At 44.9% G+C, this 18,778-nt stretch overlaps 1 protein-coding gene across 3 annotated transcripts in view; it reads right to left on the reverse strand.

The window, feature by feature from the left end:
* PRDM2 (PR/SET domain 2) overlaps positions 1 to 18,778 on the reverse strand; it is a 233,677-nt gene that overhangs the window by 26,136 nt on the left and 188,763 nt on the right. For all 3 annotated transcript variants that reach the window (XM_068240457.1, XM_068240460.1, XM_068240458.1), the window contains 2 exons: positions 15,832 to 15,930; positions 6,563 to 10,790 (listed from right to left, as the gene is read on the reverse strand). In XM_068240457.1, coding sequence (XP_068096558.1) covers positions 6,563 to 10,790; positions 15,832 to 15,930 — 4,327 coding nt within the window. The remainder of the gene's footprint in view (positions 1 to 6,562; positions 10,791 to 15,831; positions 15,931 to 18,778) is intronic.

Below are 18,778 nucleotides of genomic sequence, written 5' to 3' on the forward strand. Positions count from 1 at the left end.
AGCAGAGCAAACCAAGGTCTCTTTGGCCAGAAAGGAACAATCAGGATTACTTGTGCTTGATCTCGACATATCTTGTTCAACACTCTTGAGATAAGATGCAGAGGAGGGAAGGCATACATCTTGTGATGACTCCAGGTGATTGAAAATGCATCCACCTCCCATGGATCGTCCCGCGGGCACAGAGAACAAAATAGACGACATTTCGCATTGGCTCGTCTCGCAAACAGATCTACTTGTGGGGCCCCCCAGAGATTTGCTATCCTCTGAAACTCTTGTTCGTTCAGACTCCATTCGTCCTGGGAGAGATCTTGTCTGCTTAGATAGTCTGCTAGATAATTCAGGGTCCCCTTGAGATGTAACGCTTTCAGGGAAAGTAGATTCCTTTCTGCCCAATGCAGAATCTTTGATGCTTGGGATCTTAGACCACTGCTCCTGGTACCCCCCTGAAGGTTGAGATAGGCCACTACTGTACTGTTGTCTGTACGAATAGTCACATGCGTTTGGAGAATTTGAGCCTGAAATGATTGGAGTGCTTCCCATACAGCTTGCAATTCTCTGCTGTTTGAAGACCGTCTGCGAAGATGAACCGACCACTGCCCTTGCGCCAGAAGAGTATTCAGATGTGCTCCCCAACCCCAGGAGCTTGCGTCTGTCGTTATAACCGCCTGGGTTGGAAAATCCCAAAGGTTTCCCCTGGAGAGATGCTCTGTCTTTAGCCACCATAGCAGAGAATGTTTGACACTCCATGGAATTTGGAACTTCTTGTCCAGGGAGGATAGATGTTTGTCCCATTTGGATAAGATCCAGGTCTGAAGTTCTCTCGAGTGAAGTTGACCCCACTGTACTGCTGGGAATGATGCAGTCAACAGACCCAGTAATGCCATAGCTTTTCTTATCGAAATTATCCTCCTGCTCTGAAAAGAAAGAACAGAATTCAGTAAAAAAGTCGACTTTCTGGGAGGCAAAACAAGTTTCTTATTAGCAGTACATATTTCAAAGCCAAGAAACTCCATATTTTGTTGCGGCTGCAGGGATGATTTTTCCCAGTTAATCACCCACCCAAGTGACTGCAAAAATTCCAGTGTAAACTTCATTTGAAGTTCCACCGATTGGACAGAGGGACCCCAAATTAACAAATCATCCAGGTAGGCCATAATCTGAATAGAGTTTAATCTCAGAACAGCTAGAACCTCTGCCATGACTTTTGTAAACAGCCATGGGGCTGATGATAAGCCAAAGGGGAGAGCGTTAAATTGAAAATGTCTTACCTCTCCCTGAAGAAGGACTGCGAACCTCAGGAATTGTTGCGACTCTAGATGAATCGGAAGATGCAAGTATGCGTCTTTGAGATCCAATGAGGTTAATAGACAGCCTTCCTGCAGTAGGTTTACCACTGAGCGAATGTTGTCCATTCGGAATTTCCTGTAAAGTACTGCCTTGTTCAGCCTTTTTAGATTCAGGATAAATCTGTAGCTGCCTTGGGGTTTCTTTATGAGAAACACAGGGGAATAAAATCCTAGGCCTTCCTGGCATCTTGGTACTTGCCTGATGACTCTCTTTTCCAGGAGGGTGTTTACTTCTTTTAACAGTGCCTGTGACTGATCCGGAGTGTTTGGAGAGGGAGTCACAAAGAATTGCGTTGGTGGGCGCCTGATGAACTCTATTTTGTATCCCTGTGATATTATGTTTAACAGCCAAGTGCTCTGGAATGTTTCCTGCCATCTTTCGAGGAAGTGGGCCAGTCTGCCGCCCACCGGGATTCTGGCGTCATTGTTTTGATGGAGGATTCGTACTGGTGTAAGTCGGATTTCCTCTTGGTCGTTGCATCTTATTTGGTACCCACTTTCTCTTCTGGGTATTTTTATTCTCCGTTTCTTGTTTTCCTGATGAACGAAAGGAGCGATTGAAACGAAAATTCCTCCGTTTAATTGGAAAGTTCTTCTTACTATCAGCAGATCTTTCCAAAGTTTCTTCCAGCTTTGTTCCAAACAAAAGTCTGCCTTCACATGGGATACCGCATAGTTTAGATTTGGACGACGTATCTCCCTGCCAGGTTTTTACCCAAACTCCTCTTCTGGCAGAATTTACTAGAGCTGTGGTTCTAGCAGTTAGACGGACCGAGTCATCTGCCGCGTCCGCCAAATAATTTGTAGCATGTAAGATCTTGGGAAACATATTCAATATATCCCCTCTAGGCATCCCAGATGCTATTTGTGATTGTACTTCCATCAACCATACTTTCAAGGACCTAGCCACAGCTGTAGCTGCCACAGACGGCTTGAAGTTTAATGAAGCCGCTTCCCATGCTCTCCTTAGGATGTTATCCATTTTCTTGTCGATTGGATCTTTCAAGCAACCGAAGTCCTCGAATTGTAGATCCGCTCTCCTGGACACCTTAGACAAAGAGGGGTCCAGCTTAGGCGCGGTTCCCCAAAACTTCTGATCATCTGCACTATACGGGTATCTCTTGGCCAAAGATTTTGGCCAAAAGGCTCTCTTTTCTGGATTGTCCCATTCTCTCTTAATGATCTCTTTAAGACTATTGTGTACCGGTATAAACGACATCTGAGGGTCTGACAACGTTTCGTACATCTGGTCTAGGGGTGTTAACGTTTTCTTTTCTGTAGTGATCCCCATTGCCTGGTGCATGGCTTCTAACAATTCTTTCATAAAGTCTGTAGAAAAAGCGAATTTATGACTCTTGCTACTCTTTTCTTCTGCCTTATCTGTCTCTGAAGGAATTTCATCAAAGGAAGAAATTTCCGATCCTGCATCAGATCCCTCTGAATCTTCTGAAAGCATAACGTCTAATTTTCTCTTTTTTGTAGGGGAACTATCAGCAGGGGCTGGATTTGACTGTTTAACCCCCCTAGAACCAGAGGGGCCCGGTATTGACCCCTCTGCCCTAGGTGGCGAGGCGGCCGAGCTTTTCATGGTTTCCACCGCTGAGGAAATTTCGGCTCTAATCCATCCTTTCAAGTCTTTAAACATTGAAGGCGATTCCTCTCTGACAACCTTCTCTGTACAGGATTGACATAAGGGTTTAGAGGAAGATGATGACAAGTGACCCTTGCACACTGCACATTTCTTGGCGGGCTTGTGAGTTGCAGAGCCTTTGGGTTTGTCACTGTCATTTTTATCAGGTCTGCTGGGAAGTTCTGTCTTATCAGCTCAGAGTTTCTGATTTCCCATCCACTTTACGAGTTTTAGGCTATAATAAAACAGAAACATAAAAAAATATCAATCAGCCTGAGAACCCTCTGATTAGTGCCAATATGAATCATAGAACCACAAATGATGCATACCAGAGAGGGTACGGAGCTTGACTCCACAGAGCCCTGGGAGGAAGATCCGCCGGCAGCCTCCATAGTCACAGACACTGAAAAAAGTGACTAAGTAAGTTTAATAGCCCTGCTATTATTCCTGCCCTGCCCACAGAATAAAACACATTTATCACAGGCCCCAGAAGATCCTACCAGTCCTGAAGATTTCCTCTCCGATAAGTCACGCCAGCCTCCACCTCCGTCAGCAAGGAGGAATCTGCGCTGAACGCCGCTCTGGAGCGCACGCCGGGCCAGGAGACTACCTGCTTCCGGCTTCTGGTCACGTGTGGTGCCAAACACGTGATCCGCGGGCGGGACTTCCGGAATCCGACGACTTCCGTATCCTGGGGAAGGCTCTAGCGTGCAGCGTGATCCCGCGCGAGGACAACTAGCCTGCGCAGACTAGGGGGATCGCACAAGCCGCGGCTCCTGCAACAAGCATGGGTGGCCAGCCAAATCCCCACCACTAGCATCCTGCTGGACAGGATAACAACTGATGGGGTAAGGGGAAACCATGTGTATATACCTATCTAATCCCTATCTAATCTAATATGCAAATGTTTTATCTAGCTTCCTGTCCATTGAATGCTGGAGGGAGACAAGTCTCAGGGTTGCTGTCCTGAGACGTCCTGGGAAATATTGCTCGACATAGGTTAAAAAGAAATTTAAACGCAATGTCATCAATTCCATATAAACCGAATCACATATGTCAATGGCCTCAACTCACTAAGCTTTATCAAACGTTTGATAATTTACCTCATAGGCAAAATCTAATTTTGAATTCACGAAGGTGTTATATATTTATCGAATGTTTTATCGATTAAACGTTCAATTAGGCTGGTTTCACAGTGTGACATTAAAGTCCCACGTTACAGCAGCCAGTAACGCAGCCTAACTCACAGCACTGTAAAAATCAATTGTGCTGTTCACAGTGCCCACGTTGCGTTACATAGTAACGCAGCACGTTTAAACAAAGTGCTGCATGCTGTACGTTAGACTGTTTGCACATGCTCAGTAATGTTGGAGGAGGAGGTCTCCCCTCCTCCTCTGCGGCCAGCCACATGGCTAATTAATATTCACTGCACTGTGGTGACTCATGGTGGGATTGTAGGGTTGTCCGGATCATGAACGAATCGTTCATTTGATCCGGATCTTTTTTGTGAGTCGAATCATCCGGATCACCACAATGAAAGATTCGGTTCACAGTGGATGTCTATCTGGAAGAAACAGGAACATACAGAATGTACAGTGCAGGGAAAGTCCTGTCCTGCTAGTCATTTCACCCAGTCTGCTTCCCTAGTAAAATGATTCAAATGATGCGGTTCAAAGATCCGGATCTTTTCAATGATCCGATTCAAATGATCCAAATCCTTAAAATGATCCGGACTTCCCATCACCAACTTGGAGCGGCTGGTTTGAGAGCTGCATAACTCAGCTCAATCTGACGTCCAACTTCAACACCACCATGCGTTGCGTTAGGGGCACGTTATGCGACCATAACGTCCCTTAAAACGCAACGTCTTGGTGGGAAAGTAGCCTAAATCTATAACACCTTAGTAAAGTCAAAATTAGATTTTGCCCATGAGGTGAATTATCAAACGTTCGATAAAGTGTTTGATAAAGCCTAGTGAATTGAGGCCAATGTGTTTGAATGAGATTACCAATAAATTACATTGAAGTAAAACTACATTTTCAATATTAAATGCAAGGTTTAGAAATTACCTTCGAGGTTTAAATCATATCCTACCCCAGGCATATGTAGAATGTAGTTTTTGTTGAATAAAATTAAAAATTAAGGGGCACTATGATGAAAAATTTTCACATTTAAAATATATATGTACACTGTACACACACACAGTAAGATCTGTTTTTGTCCCAGAGTAAATGCATTGTAAAATTACTTTTTGTTATTATGTTGCTATAATTTACAGTAAGGGCTCCATGAGGAGATGGACTAATCCAAAACCTGTCAGTAAGAGGCTCAGAGATGTCAGTTTAACTTCTTGCCGACCGCTCCACGCCAATCGGCGTGAATGCGGTGGCAGCCCCAAGACCACTCCACACCGATTGGCATGAATGGCTTTCAATGGGGCTAGCAGGAGATTGCGTGCGCATCGCAGGAGATCTCCGCTTGGAAGGAGCTGCGCACCGCCTTCAGTCTCCCAGTGGCGATCACCGCTGGGAAACGGTTAGACGGCAAAATTAATATTGTACAGCGATGCGATCTACAGCAGTGCTGTACTGGGGACAGCCGTGCGACATGGCTGTCCCCCTTGCAGGCACAAAAGCAGTCACGCTCATTGGCTGGCTTTGGGTACAAAAATAAAAAAAATAGTAAAATTCAATAGAAAAATAATGAAATAAATATTTTTATCAAAATAAAGAAACATTGGGGGAGTGATCAGACCCCACCAACAGAAAACTCTGTTTGTGGGGAGAAAAGGGAGGGGGAATCGCTTGTGTGCTGAGTTGTACGGCCCTGCAGCGAGCCCTTAAAGCTGCAGTGGCCTATTTCTGTAAAAATGGCCAGGTCACTAAGGGGGTTTAACACCGCAGTCCTCAAGTGGTTAATAATAGGAGTGTCACATAGTAAAACGCACTGTGAGTAAATGATTTTCTATGGGACAACTGTACAATGTATACAGTGGTGAAAGGAAGTATTGAACACGTCAAAGTTTTTCCTCAGTTAGGCCTCTTTCACACTACATACGGTTCAGATTTTTTTTTATACGATACGATTTTCGATTCTGATTACAAAAAGTACTGCATGCTGCTACATTGTTTTAATCAGAATAAAAAAAATCATAATTGCATGTAGTGTGCAAGAGGCCTAAATTTGTTTCTAAAGGGGCTACAACTGTAACCAATACAACCGGTATGTTTTGCAACTATAAAAGTTGTGAAAGTCTGAAGAGTGCTCTTTGCTGTTACCCATCATGTGATGCTTTTAATGCAATGCCTTTGTAATGAGAAGCCTTTTTATAGGTCATCAATTAGGACTAAACCAGCTTATATTCATTTGCACAGATATAGGGTGGGATTGCCTTCTAAATACTAACATATTTTAGCTGGTTTATTGGCTTTCCAAGCCTTATTGCACCTCCTTTCACCATGTGTTCAATACTAATTTCCTGTGTCGCGCCACATCATTTATTTTGCACCCACCTGTTGCATTATTGGTGTGATTACTGTTCAATGGAATGGAATTGACATTTCCAATCAGAATTTAATTATATTACCTTGAGTCTTGCCTTCCATCTTCCCTCCTATCAGAAAAGTCTGTGGAGCTTCGTGTTCTGGGTCCAATTCTCTCTCGAGATTTACCACGGGACTTGTCCATTTTCTTCTTCTTTGCCAACTGCTTATTTGACAGCTTGCTTTTTTGCATTTTGACATGTAGCTTTCTTGCCATTTTACCGAAAGCTTGGGGAAGGACCTGAAGTGGTATTTTCTTTGTTTTCTTGCCATCGTGAGCAGCCTGGCTCTTAGACATCCTCACAGGACTTGGGTTCCTTACAATATGCATGGTCTGCTTTTTGGATTTGACCTGAGGAGCAACTTTGACACTCTGCTTAGTCTTTATAGGAGCTGTGGGTAACTGAACGGGGGCAGGTGGTGCTACGCTCCTTGCTCTAGTCTTTCCCAAATGTGCTTCTGTGGCTTGCATCTGAATCTCAGCATCAGCTGTCCTTCGGGTGATACTAGCTTTGTGTTTCTTAGCAGAGGTGGACTTTTTCAGTGGCTTAGGAGGTTGTTTTTTGGTAGATGGAGAGGGTGGCTTCTTTGGACAACTAAAAGAGGCATGTTTGTTCAAACTTTTAATGTAGGTAAATTCCCGATTGCAGTATGGGCAAACATGAGAAGACGAACCAGACATGGCAAATTTAAGGCTGGACTTTTGCTTAGCCGTCTTATTCTTTTGTAATATTGCTTTCTGGATGAGCTGGTTCTTCCTTTTCAGGGCACCCAATTTAAGTTTACCTGAAGACATTTTGCTTATTTCAAGAGTAAAATTAAGCTTTTTAGGTTGACCCATTCGTCTAAATGAATTCTTCTCAGGAGGTTCAAGGACAACCACCCCTACACCAGTTTTGGGTAGCACAGTCTGTTTCAAGGGTATGGGGTTCTTTTTAGGAGTGTATCTTTTCTTGTCACTGGCGGATGCACATACTAGTATGTGTTTGTGTAATTCAGGTAAATTGTCAACACCTTTTCCACATTTAGTACAACGTATAGCAGTCGAAAAAGTCTGTGGAATATTATGCGTGGTAAAGTTTGTTGCAGATGTGCCAATATCCATAGGATTCTTGTTGTGATACTGAAATGGTGGCGGTTTGAAACTGGGGTAGTGCTGATTAATACCCATACGCACATCAGGGTCCTTTGATTTTTCCCCTGAAGCCATAATCTTAATTGTTGTATACAGCTCTTCCGAGGAGTCATTCAATTCCCCATCATCTTCTGGAGTCATGGGTTCTTCATCCAGTCTTTGATTCTGGAGCAAAACTGCCTTTGTTGGATCCGTGAAGTTTTGTGGCCTAAGAGACCCACTTTCTAATTCATGGTGACTATACTCTTTATCAGCATGCAAGTCCTGTTGATGTTGTTGTAAATTACAAAGAAAAGCAAACTCTTTTTTACATAAGGAACAAACAAAAATCTTTCCCACTCCGTGAAGTATGGAACGGTGTTCTGTAAGATCTGATGCATCTTTAAAAAGCTGAACACAAAATTCACATTTGTAGGGCCATTCTTCAGCATGCTCAACAAGGTGTTTGGCAAGATCTTTAATAGAGACGAATGGAGAGTCACAAACATTGCACACAAAGGTCTTTGTGAAACCTTCAGAACTTGGATCATGCTGACTTGTCTGTAAAGCATGCTTGCAGACCGTTTCATCCTCGTGTTTCTCCTGTTTAACATAAGTAGTTGCAGAGGATTCTGAATTTAAAGAGGGAGATACAACAGATGAAACCACAGACAACGGAGGTGGAGATGAACAGGAAGATGATGAGGAGGAGGAAGATGAAGCTGCACATGAAGAAGATGAAGAAGAAGAAGAGGAGGAGGAAGAAGAGGAAGAAGAGAGCATAGGAGGACCAGGTGAAGCACAGCAAGAAGGATCATCAGGTGTTGGGGAAGGAGACTGGGATGGAGATAGTGTAAGGGAAAGCACAGGGAGGGGAGACTGTGTGCTAGCAGAGAGGGGTGACGGGCATGATGGAGTGGGTGGTACACTACATGAAGAATCTGGTAGTGAAGGAATATTAGTAGCAAGAAGAGGCGGTAGAGATATAGTGTCTGCTAGAAAAGGTGGGCATGGAGGAGAAGGTGCCTCTGAAGGAGTCAAAAGAGGTGGTGACTGGCAAATTGGAGTACTGGTGCTCTCAACTGCAGCTGGTGAAGCATCTGCCAAGGGAAGGGCAATATCACCAATTGAGTCAGCACTAAAATCTGGAAGGATTATGTGCCCATCTGCTGTGCAAGGAAGTAAAATAGTATCTGGTTGCAAAGCAGTTTCACTTGGCACCTCCAAACCATCATATTCATTCAAAAGAACCTTTTTCAGCATGCATGTTGTAGGCTTCTTTTTCTTCACTCCAATGCACAAGTTATTCCCTTTGTACTCCTTTAGTTCAGCATCACTGCTTGGTTTCCGGTTTATGCTAAGGTCAAGTACAGATTCCCAAGGAACCTGAGATCGACTTTTGCTTTCACATTTCTGTTTTAGACCACTAGACAAGTCTAAAGGTTGCTGGTTGCAAACATTTCCAAAGGAAATATTTGAAGTCCATTCTTTTACTTTTACATCTTCACAGGTGCTCAAGTTCTCTCTTTCCTCTCTGCCAGACAAACTCCAGGCAGGTGAACTGCTACTACCAAGTCCTTCGTTCCAAGTGTTTTTTCCTTCTCCCTGTTTAACAAATTCCTTGATGACTGGGCTGTGTTGTGGAGAGCTTGGAGGAGAGGCAGTTCGTCTTTTAAATCTGTTTGGGCCCGTGGATAAGGAAGAAGACACAGCTGGGCTCAACTTTGGAACCTCTGTTAGCACTGAAGGGCTAATAGGAGACTTGTTACTTTCCTGCGTTTGAAGCAACTGTTTTAGTTTTGAAGATAAATAGAAGTTTTTTTCCTTTGGGAAGGACACATTATCACTTACAGAAACAGTTAATGGTATAGAAAGGGAACAAGAAGGTGTCACAGATTCAAGCTCTACTTCAGTTTTAATTTTAGATAACAAAGGTGGACTCACAGTCCTCCTCTTCTTGGGTTCTGAAATTCCACTGCAAGAAGAATCACTAACTGGATTTGAGTTATCGGTCGCAGACTGTTGTTGTCTTATGTTCTGTGACACTTCTACCTTGATTGGAGTAAGCAAGCAATTGATTCCTAAGACATCAGTGGTGTTTGTCTCTACTTCTATAACATCGCAACTAGCACTTGTGTTGACGGATGGGATTTTCCCATCTATAAAGTAAGTAAGATTCTCTGAAATATTATTAGTGATGTCCATGATATAGACATCATCTGCTTCTCCTTCATCCTCCATTTCTGTGCTCGCTACATAAATGTTTTCAACTTTTGGAGACTGCTCAGACTTTAGGTGTGGATCTTCCAAAAGGTGCCCTTTTCGCCTCACTCCCTTCGGAATTAGATGACGTTCATGAACCCTGCGTTGGTGTCTCCTCATGTTTGTGTGTGTTCCAAAGATCTTTTTACAGTACTTGCATGGGTGTAACTCTCTGCTAGATTCTCCATTTTCTTCAGAGAGGACAGAATGTGATGTCTCCCTATCAGAATCAGTTTTGCTCTGCAGTCTGGAACTGCTATATTCATCACTGGATTTAAGAGAGTCTATGATATGTTTGTGAGATTGGCCAAGTTCAGTAGATGAGGAGGATGATGATGCCATTAACGTTTTTCTTTTAGGGCCAGCTTCATGGCGCCTCTCGTGCCTTCTACGGTTAATCTGGGTCCCAAAGGCTTTTCCACAATATCTGCACTTGAATGCGTGGTTGACTGTGGAAACATGTATGTGCATATGTCGCTCTAGCCCTTGTTTTGTAGTAAATTTTCGCTCGCAATGTTGACAAGGAAACATAAATCCCTCTGGTAGATCCCCATTAACTTCTCCTTTGGGTTTAGAGGCTTTTAAAGGTTTCTTTTTTGGTGAACCTTCTGGTGTTTCATCAGATGTGCTTCGAAGGTCATCAAGCATCTCTAGGCCATCTTCATCCTGATTAACAGATTCTCTGTCCGAAACCTCTTTTTGCAAGTCATCAGCAAGCTCAGGCTCAGTGGTAATTTCTTCCACAACCCTGTTGTCAGGTAACTTGGGAGAGTCATGAGGAGATATGGATAACTGCTCAGGCCGGACATTTTGATTAACCATTTCTTGAATCACAGCCGTCTGCTCTAGGGATAGTACAGGAGATCCCAAAGGCTTTGCATCATCTTCATTAGGTGCTGGTAAATGAACAGACAAAATAGGTTTACATAATGTCAATTAAATATGCAATCACTTCATGAAAAGTATAATAAATCACTATCTTTATGTTTTCCTTAAAAAATAACCTACTCAGATCCATTATTCAGCTAACAAGATACAGTGTTTAGCAAATGTTGTCCCTACATACTTTGTGTTTTGCAGTTGTCTGTAGTCCAACTGAACAGCAAAAGTGTTACTGCAAAGTGAGAAGGCCTGCATACAGATATTCAGTAAGGAGTCCTTGGGCAAGACTAATGCTGCATACACACTTGAGATAAAAGTCTTTGGAAAAGGCAAGATCGCAGACCAATTTTACCCCCTTCCATGTAGTATGAGAGCCATACTCTACACAGTCTATTCTATGGAGCTGCACTCCCCATCAGATAAAATCTTTGCAAGATGCTGCACACAAAGATGCCCGTACACATTCAAAAGATCATTATCTGCAAAATATCTCTTCCTGCAATAAATCCATTCCTGCAAAATGCGTTCATAGTCTATGAGATCTGCAGATCCTCATACACACCTTGTTTAACAGACTTCATCTGCATATCTGGCAATCATCTGCAGATCTGAAAATCCATCCTGGTGGATCTGATCTGCAGATGATCTGCAGATGATTGCCTGTTAAACAAGGTGTGTATGATGATCTGCAGATCTCAGACTATGAATGCATTTTGCAGGAATGGATCTATTGCAGGAAGAGATCTTTTGCAGATAATGATCTTTTGAGTGTGTACGGGCATCTTTGTGTGCAGCATCTTGCAAAGATTTTATCTGATGGGGAGTGCAGCTCCATAGAATAGACTGTGTAGAGTATGGCTCTCATACTACATGGAATTGGGTAAAATTGGTCTGTGATCTTGCCTTTTCCAAAGACTTATCTCAAGTGTGTATGCAGCATAACGCTCCAGGGTGGCCTACTGGATGCACCCTTGCTTGCTGCCACTTTCCATCGCATTGAATCTGCCAGAACATACAAGTCAGCTACAACTACATATTACATTGTATCCATAATTCATGTCAGATCAGAATGGACTCCTATTTAGAAAATGCAAGCAAAGCTTTCAATGACATTTGCAAGTTAGCAACGTTTGTTGAAGCTTTTAATTATTCCACTACCATTTTCCACTAGTAACTATAAAGAACTAATGGCATATTAGAACTGGAAATACACATATGACAAGAAGACTTAGGGCACAAAAGGCTTTGGCATCAAATGTACATGATGGGATGTAAACCAGCAAATGTCCCAACTAGCAAGGCATTTTCAGCCCATTTTGGCACCTCAAGCAAGATCATAGGCAAGAGATATTATATAAAAACAAAGTCTACAAAACATACATAAATTACTACCAGTCCCTATAGTCTACAAAATATACATACATTACCAGTCCAGATACGGCTGACCAGTCCAAACTTTATGAACTTGCATAAACCCTTCCTATAGTAATGAGGGGTGCATATCCTCTACAGGAAAAGTTATACTGTATATATAAAGTACTGTACAGTATACTGCATGTACAGTCTGGGTCTTCATAGGTTGGAATATTGTCCATGAAATCTAGAGTTGTAGCAATCAATATGGACCAAATCTAAAACAATTACAGCTTAAAGGGGTTCTGTGCTAGTTAAAAAGTAAAACAAGCTGACACTTACCTGGGGCTTCTATCAGCCCCCTGCAGCGGTGATGTCCCACGCCGTCCTCCTCCGATCTGCTGTTTCCCCGCCGCCGGCAACGGAATTTATTCATCTGACGACAGACAAATAACGTGCGCTCCCGTTCGCATCATCGGGAGCTTACTGTGCAGGCGCAGTATGAAGTTTTCTTGTACTGTACCTGTGCAGTAAGCTCTGATGACGTGTGTGGAAGTGAGAGCTCGGCTGCGCAGCCGCAGTGTAATCACTCGCATGATTACACAGGAACCGGCAGCGGGGAACGGCGCATCAGGAGAGGACAGCGCGGGACATTACCGCTGCAGGGGGCTAATAGAAGCCCCAGGTAAGTGTCAGCTTCTTTTATTATAATAATTAGCTGTGCAGATATAGGTGTTAAAATGATAATGTATCCCTTTCTCAGTGGAACTAGTATTTGTGTATAGCAATTACATTTGCCACAGCCTCCTAAGAACAGCTCTGTGGTGCCCCTCCAACAAGTGTTAACCCAAGAATCTCCCTGGATTGCAAATGCCTAAAAACATCCCTGCTAGAACTTCTGTCCCTCTGCTTACATAGATGAGAGGACTAATGGCCAGTCCTTCAGACACAGCCACTTGCACTATACTTCAGTAGATAGAGTTTTGCCCATGAAACGTTATAATTTGGCTTACTACTCTTGTGAGACTTGTAAAGCGCTTTTCTCCCACAGGACTCAAAGTGCATAGATATGTCTCCGATCAATACTGTATTACAGAGGAATTAGATTCGAATTCGGTTTTAAAAGGTGCTGTCTCCAAAGGTTTTGAGATGGACAAAACAAAATTGCCATTGATCCAATGACAGTACAGCTCCAACATTCTATTTCAGTGGCTTGACTAAGCAAAGATTACAAATTTATGGAGAACTGTAGGCTTTCTGTATACGCAATGCTTTCTATAGGTATCTAATTATCAGAAAGCATGTTGATATTTTGTCCAATCTTGGTCACGTCTAATAAAATAATAGTATTGTGAAAGCATTGTGTCTTAAAAAGAACAAGTACTCCCCATGGAGTGGGGTGGGAAGAGGCCTCGTCATTGTGGAGGAGTTAATGTGCAGACTGACCGCTTCCCGTTCTGATGCTCATAAGAATCCCCCCCCCCCCACCACCACCACATATACATCTTGAGAACATTTATTACAGCCCCAATGGGCTCTATTCACAATACTTCTCGCCTAATTGATAAAAATAACCTTTCAGCACATTTACAAGCAAAAGAGCCACTCAAAAGTTGTTCCTGATTAATTTAATTTCAATATTACTTTTCTTACCTTTATAAAGGAATACTGTAGGGGGGGTCGGGGGAAAATGAGTTAAGTTACCCAGGGCTTCTAATGGTCCCCCGCAGACATCCTGTGCCCGCGCAGCCACTCACTGATGCTCTGGCCCCGCCTACGGTTCACTTCTGGAATTTCAGACTTTAAAGTCTGAAAACCACTGCGCCTGCATTGCCATGTCCTCACTCCCGTTGATGATCACCAAGAGCGTACTAAGCAGGCTCAGTATGGTCTGTGCCTGCGCAGTACGCTCCTGACGACATCAGCGGGAGCGAGGACAAGACAAAGCTTCGCAGGCGCAGTGGTTTTCTGACTTTAACCACTTCAGGATTCTGCGTACGCTTAAGTACGCCCCTGAATCCTGAAGTGGTTTCCGTGGCCGTTCCATGTCAGTTCACGGAGGGTGTCTCCGTGAACACCCTGCGAGCCTCCGATCGCGGCTCGCAGGGTAAATGTAAACACACGGGGAAGATCTTCCCCGGTGTTTACATATATACGGCGTAGAGGAGATCGGCGATCCCCAGCCTCTGATTGGCCGGGGATCGCCGGCATCTGATAGGCTAAAGCCTATCCCATCAGGCGCAGGACGGAAATCTGTCCTGCGCCGCTCACAGGGGGAGGGAGAGGGAGGGAAGGAGGCCAGGAAGCGCTGCGGAGGGGGGCTTTGAAGAGCCCCCCCCGCAAGCGCGAGCAGCCGGCGGCGATCAGACGACCCCCCAGCAGGACATCCCCCTAGTGGGGGAAAAAGGGGGGGGGGGGGAAGTCTGATCGGCCTGGCTGCTATCTGATCGGTGCTGCGGGCTGGAGAGCCCAGGCAGCACCGATCAGCAAAACCACCCGGAACCCGGAAGTGGTTAAAGTCTGAAATTCCAGAAGTGAACCGGAGGCGGGGCCAGAGCATCAGTGAGTGGCTGCGCGAGCACAGGATGCCTGCGGGGGACCATTAGAAGCCCCGGGTAAGTTCAACTCATTTTCCCCCGACCCCCTACAGTACTCCTTTAATTAGATTATAGGTTTGCTCTTTTGGGAGCTTTAAAAAGTAACATAAAAAAGGTGAAAACAGAGGAAAACAGGTGAAAAGCTTTGTGAATCATGCCCATTGTGTCAAGGTGGAAGGAAAATAGGACAGGAAATCCAGACCCTCTCCCCTTCAGTCTGCTTCTCATCAACATTCTCCTACAGACCCCTTTTCAGCCAATCAAATTTGTTTGGAAATTCACAGTCAAAGGGATTGCCACTTTTCAGCGACATTCCCCTGGTGCTCAGTCAGTAAGCATCTACCTCATTGCAGATTGTTGACTAAAATAGCCGACGTAGTCCCTTACTTTCCAATGATATATATGTTATGGTCAGAACCCGAAGTTTAGCCACTTCGCGTTGTTGCTGGCCACTACGGGTTCTGGCCGGTCAATGTGCGAAGTGGCCGCGGCGCTGCGGCCAATGTCCGAAATGAGCCAAATTCTGGCGGCTCCGATTATTTCCCCATTTTTCCCGGCCCTGGCTCCACCCCCTGCCTCTCTGCTATCGGCTTTCAGTCAGATACACCAAACCCCCCCTCCCCCCTGGAGTAGTTTGTGGCTGCAGGAAAGCAAAGTGGGGAGCACTGCGGACATTGCTTCTGTCAGCACCCGCTCTGCAGGGACGAACAAATTCCTGCTCTCCTGCCTCTGCCTTCCTGCAGCCACGAATGACTCAGGGGGGGGGGGGGGGGGGGTGTCCCCCGGCTGTCAGAAGCGGAGCCAGCACCGGGGAAAATGATCGGAGCAGTCGGGATTCGGCTCATTTCGGACATTGGCCACAGCGCCGCAGCCACTTCGCACATTGACTGGCCCGAACCCGAAGTGGCCAGCCACAACGCGAAGTGGCCAAACTTCGGGTTCTGGCCGCAACATAAACAAGAGATTATATATATATATATATATATATATATATATAGATAGATAGATAGATAGATAGATAGATAGATAGATAGATAGATAGATAGATAGATAGATAGATAGATAGATAGATACACATATACATACATACACATATATATCTTACCATCTGGGAAATCCTTCATCTCGAAAGTGTCTGGAAAACTTTTCTTTTCTTGCTTGCCTTGATCTAATTTCTTTTTACCATGGAGAGATCTCCTCCTGCCTGCAAGTTAAGCAAACACAATTTCAAGGAATTTTACTAGAGCTTCAAACAGCTTCTGGTGATAAATATCATAGAACTAGCACAATTCTCTGATAACAAAACACAAATATTTGACCTAACCAGAGGATAAAAATGTAACTTTTAATTTGTTATTAAAATATTAAATACTAGCTGATGGCCCGGCATTGCATTTGGTTGGTGTTGGCTCTGCCCAATTTTCTAACTCTAAGGGCCTGTTTCCACTACACACAGATTGGATGCAGAAAAACTCCAATGAATGCCTACGTGCCGGTTTCCACTAAACGTGATTTTTCTGATGCAGATTTTCCCATAGGCATGGAGTCAGTTTTTCTGCATCCAATCTGCATGTAGTGGAAACCGACCCTCACATACAATTACTCAATCACCTAGTTTGTGATCTTTGTTGTCTTTGGCATCAATAATTTGCATTGATATGTAACACATCTTATTGGCTATGGCTCCACCCTCTTTTCTGAATTTGAACCCCAGTCACCCAGTGACCAACTGTACCAGGTTTGAGGCTTGTGCCATTAAAGGGAAGGCTCAGGGAGGGGATTAAAAAAATAAAAATAAATTACCACTTACCTGGGGCTTCCTCCAGCCCGTGGCAGGCAGGAGGTGCCCTCGCCGCCCCTCCGCAGGCTCCCGGTGGTCTCCGGTGCCCGACCCGACCTGGCCAGGCCGGCTGCCAGGTCGGGCTCTTCTGCGCTCCATTTCCTGGCACTTCTGCGTCCCACGCCGGTGCGCTGACGTCATCGGACGTCCGCCGGGCTGTACTGCGCAGGCGCAGTAGTTCTGCGCATGCGCAGTACAGCCCGGCGGACGTCCGATGACGTCAGCGCGCCGGCGTGGGACGCAGAAGTGCCAGGAAATGGAGCGCAGAAGAGCCCGACCTGGCAGCCGGCCTGGCCAGGTCGGGTCGGGCACCGGGAGCCTGCGGAGCGGCGGCGAGGGCACCTCCTGCCTGCCACGGGCTGGAGGAAGCCCCAGGTAAGTGGAAATTTATTTTTATTTTTTTAATCCCCTCCCTGAACCTTCCCTTTAAAAGTGCAAGAATGGCAGCAATTAAGCATTCCCCTTGAAAAGCAATAGGTGCATTTTGATTGGCTTTTGTAGGCTCCACACACTTTTCTGAATATTAATCCCAGTCACCAACTGTGCAAAGTTTAAGAACCCTTCTGTTAACAGTGTAAGAATGGCTGCAGTTTACATTTTCCCAGTGAAATTTGTATTTGTCTCCACCCACTTTTTGGTTATGGGGATAAAAAGTATCCTATAAGTTATTCCAGGTAATGTACTATGTGTGCCAAATTTCATTCAAATCCGTTCAGCCATTGGTGCATGATTGAGTAACAAACATCCAAACTTTCGCATATAGATGAGATGAAGCTAGAAATTAAACAAGTATGTGTATGGGCCTTTTTCCACTGCACAGCTGAATCGTAAATCGCTAGTGATTTTTAAATCGCTTGAGTTGCTACTTCATCATAGAAATCATGAGATGTGTTTTCCACTACAGTGATTCGATTTGCAAATCGCAATCGCTTTCTGGAGCGATTCTAAGAGGAATAATGCAATGCAAATGAAAAATCGCAATCGCACAACAAGATTATTGAAAAATCGCAATCGCTGGTGATTGTGATTGCTAGTGGAAAAAGGCTCTATGCAAGATTTGAGAGCATGAAGGGATAGAGACAGACAAAGTCATACATTAACTCATTGGGACTGCTGGATATAGTAGTTCACTCTCATAGTGACCAAAGCTAAACAAGCGGTGTTATGTAATTGTAGATTTATACTTGCACCTGTCACTGTATACCGCTGACAAAGCCCTCCTAGTGAGGGTAAAACATGTTGGGTTAGTGGGTGGGTTAACCCTCCTGGCGGTCTAATAGATACTGGCAGGGGGCAGCTACATGATAGCCGCTATACAGCGGCACACCCCTCCCCCCCCCCCGCTTCTATCAAAGAACGGGATTTCCTGAAGGGCTTCCCCCATCGCCATGGCGGGATGACGTCACCGACGTCATAGGGAGTCCCGATCCACCCCTCAGCACTGCCTGGCACTGATTGGCCAGGCAGCGCACAGGGTCTGGGGGGGCGTAACGCCGCAGTGAATCAGCGCGGAGCGGCGGCAATCGGAATGCACACGCAGCTAGCAGAGTGCTGGCTGCGTGTAGCAAAAAAAAGTATGCAAATCGGCCCAGCAGGGCCTGAGAAATCCTCCTGCGTGGCATAGCCCGAGCTGAGCTTGGGCTTACCGCAAGGAAGGTTAAGAAGCACTTTACAAGTGGGTGAGCTACAAACACTTATAAAAGAGGAGAGTCATCACTGTGGTCTACCAAAAAACAGGCTAGCGCCTCTCCAATCCCTTCTAAATTAAGCTGCCAGCCTCATTCACCTTTCCACACGCTCCTCTAACGCAGCCCCACTGTGCCGTTCCCTCCACTGGCTACCCATTACCCAGAGGATCCAGTTCAAACGCCTGACTCTAACATACAAAGCCTTTCACAAGTTGTCCCCTCCATCACTAATCTCTATTGTCCCTCCCGCAACCTTCGCTTCTCCCAAGAAATTCTCCTGGCCTCTAAGCTGATCAACTCCTCCCATGCTCGCATCCAGGACTTTACAAGAGCATCACCCCTCATCTGGAACTCTATTCCACAGCCTGTACGTCGTTCTCCAAACCTGGACATCTTCAAACGAACTCTTAAAACACACCTTTTCAGACAATCTTACAACAATGTTTAGCTCATGTTTACTCATCTGTTCACAATGTAATCCGAGGCAAAGGCTCACTGCCTCATTCATTCCCCCCCCACGTCTC

This window comes from Hyperolius riggenbachi, chromosome 6 (genome assembly GCF_040937935.1).
Source record: "Hyperolius riggenbachi isolate aHypRig1 chromosome 6, aHypRig1.pri, whole genome shotgun sequence".
Taxonomy (NCBI): domain Eukaryota; kingdom Metazoa; phylum Chordata; class Amphibia; order Anura; family Hyperoliidae; genus Hyperolius; species Hyperolius riggenbachi.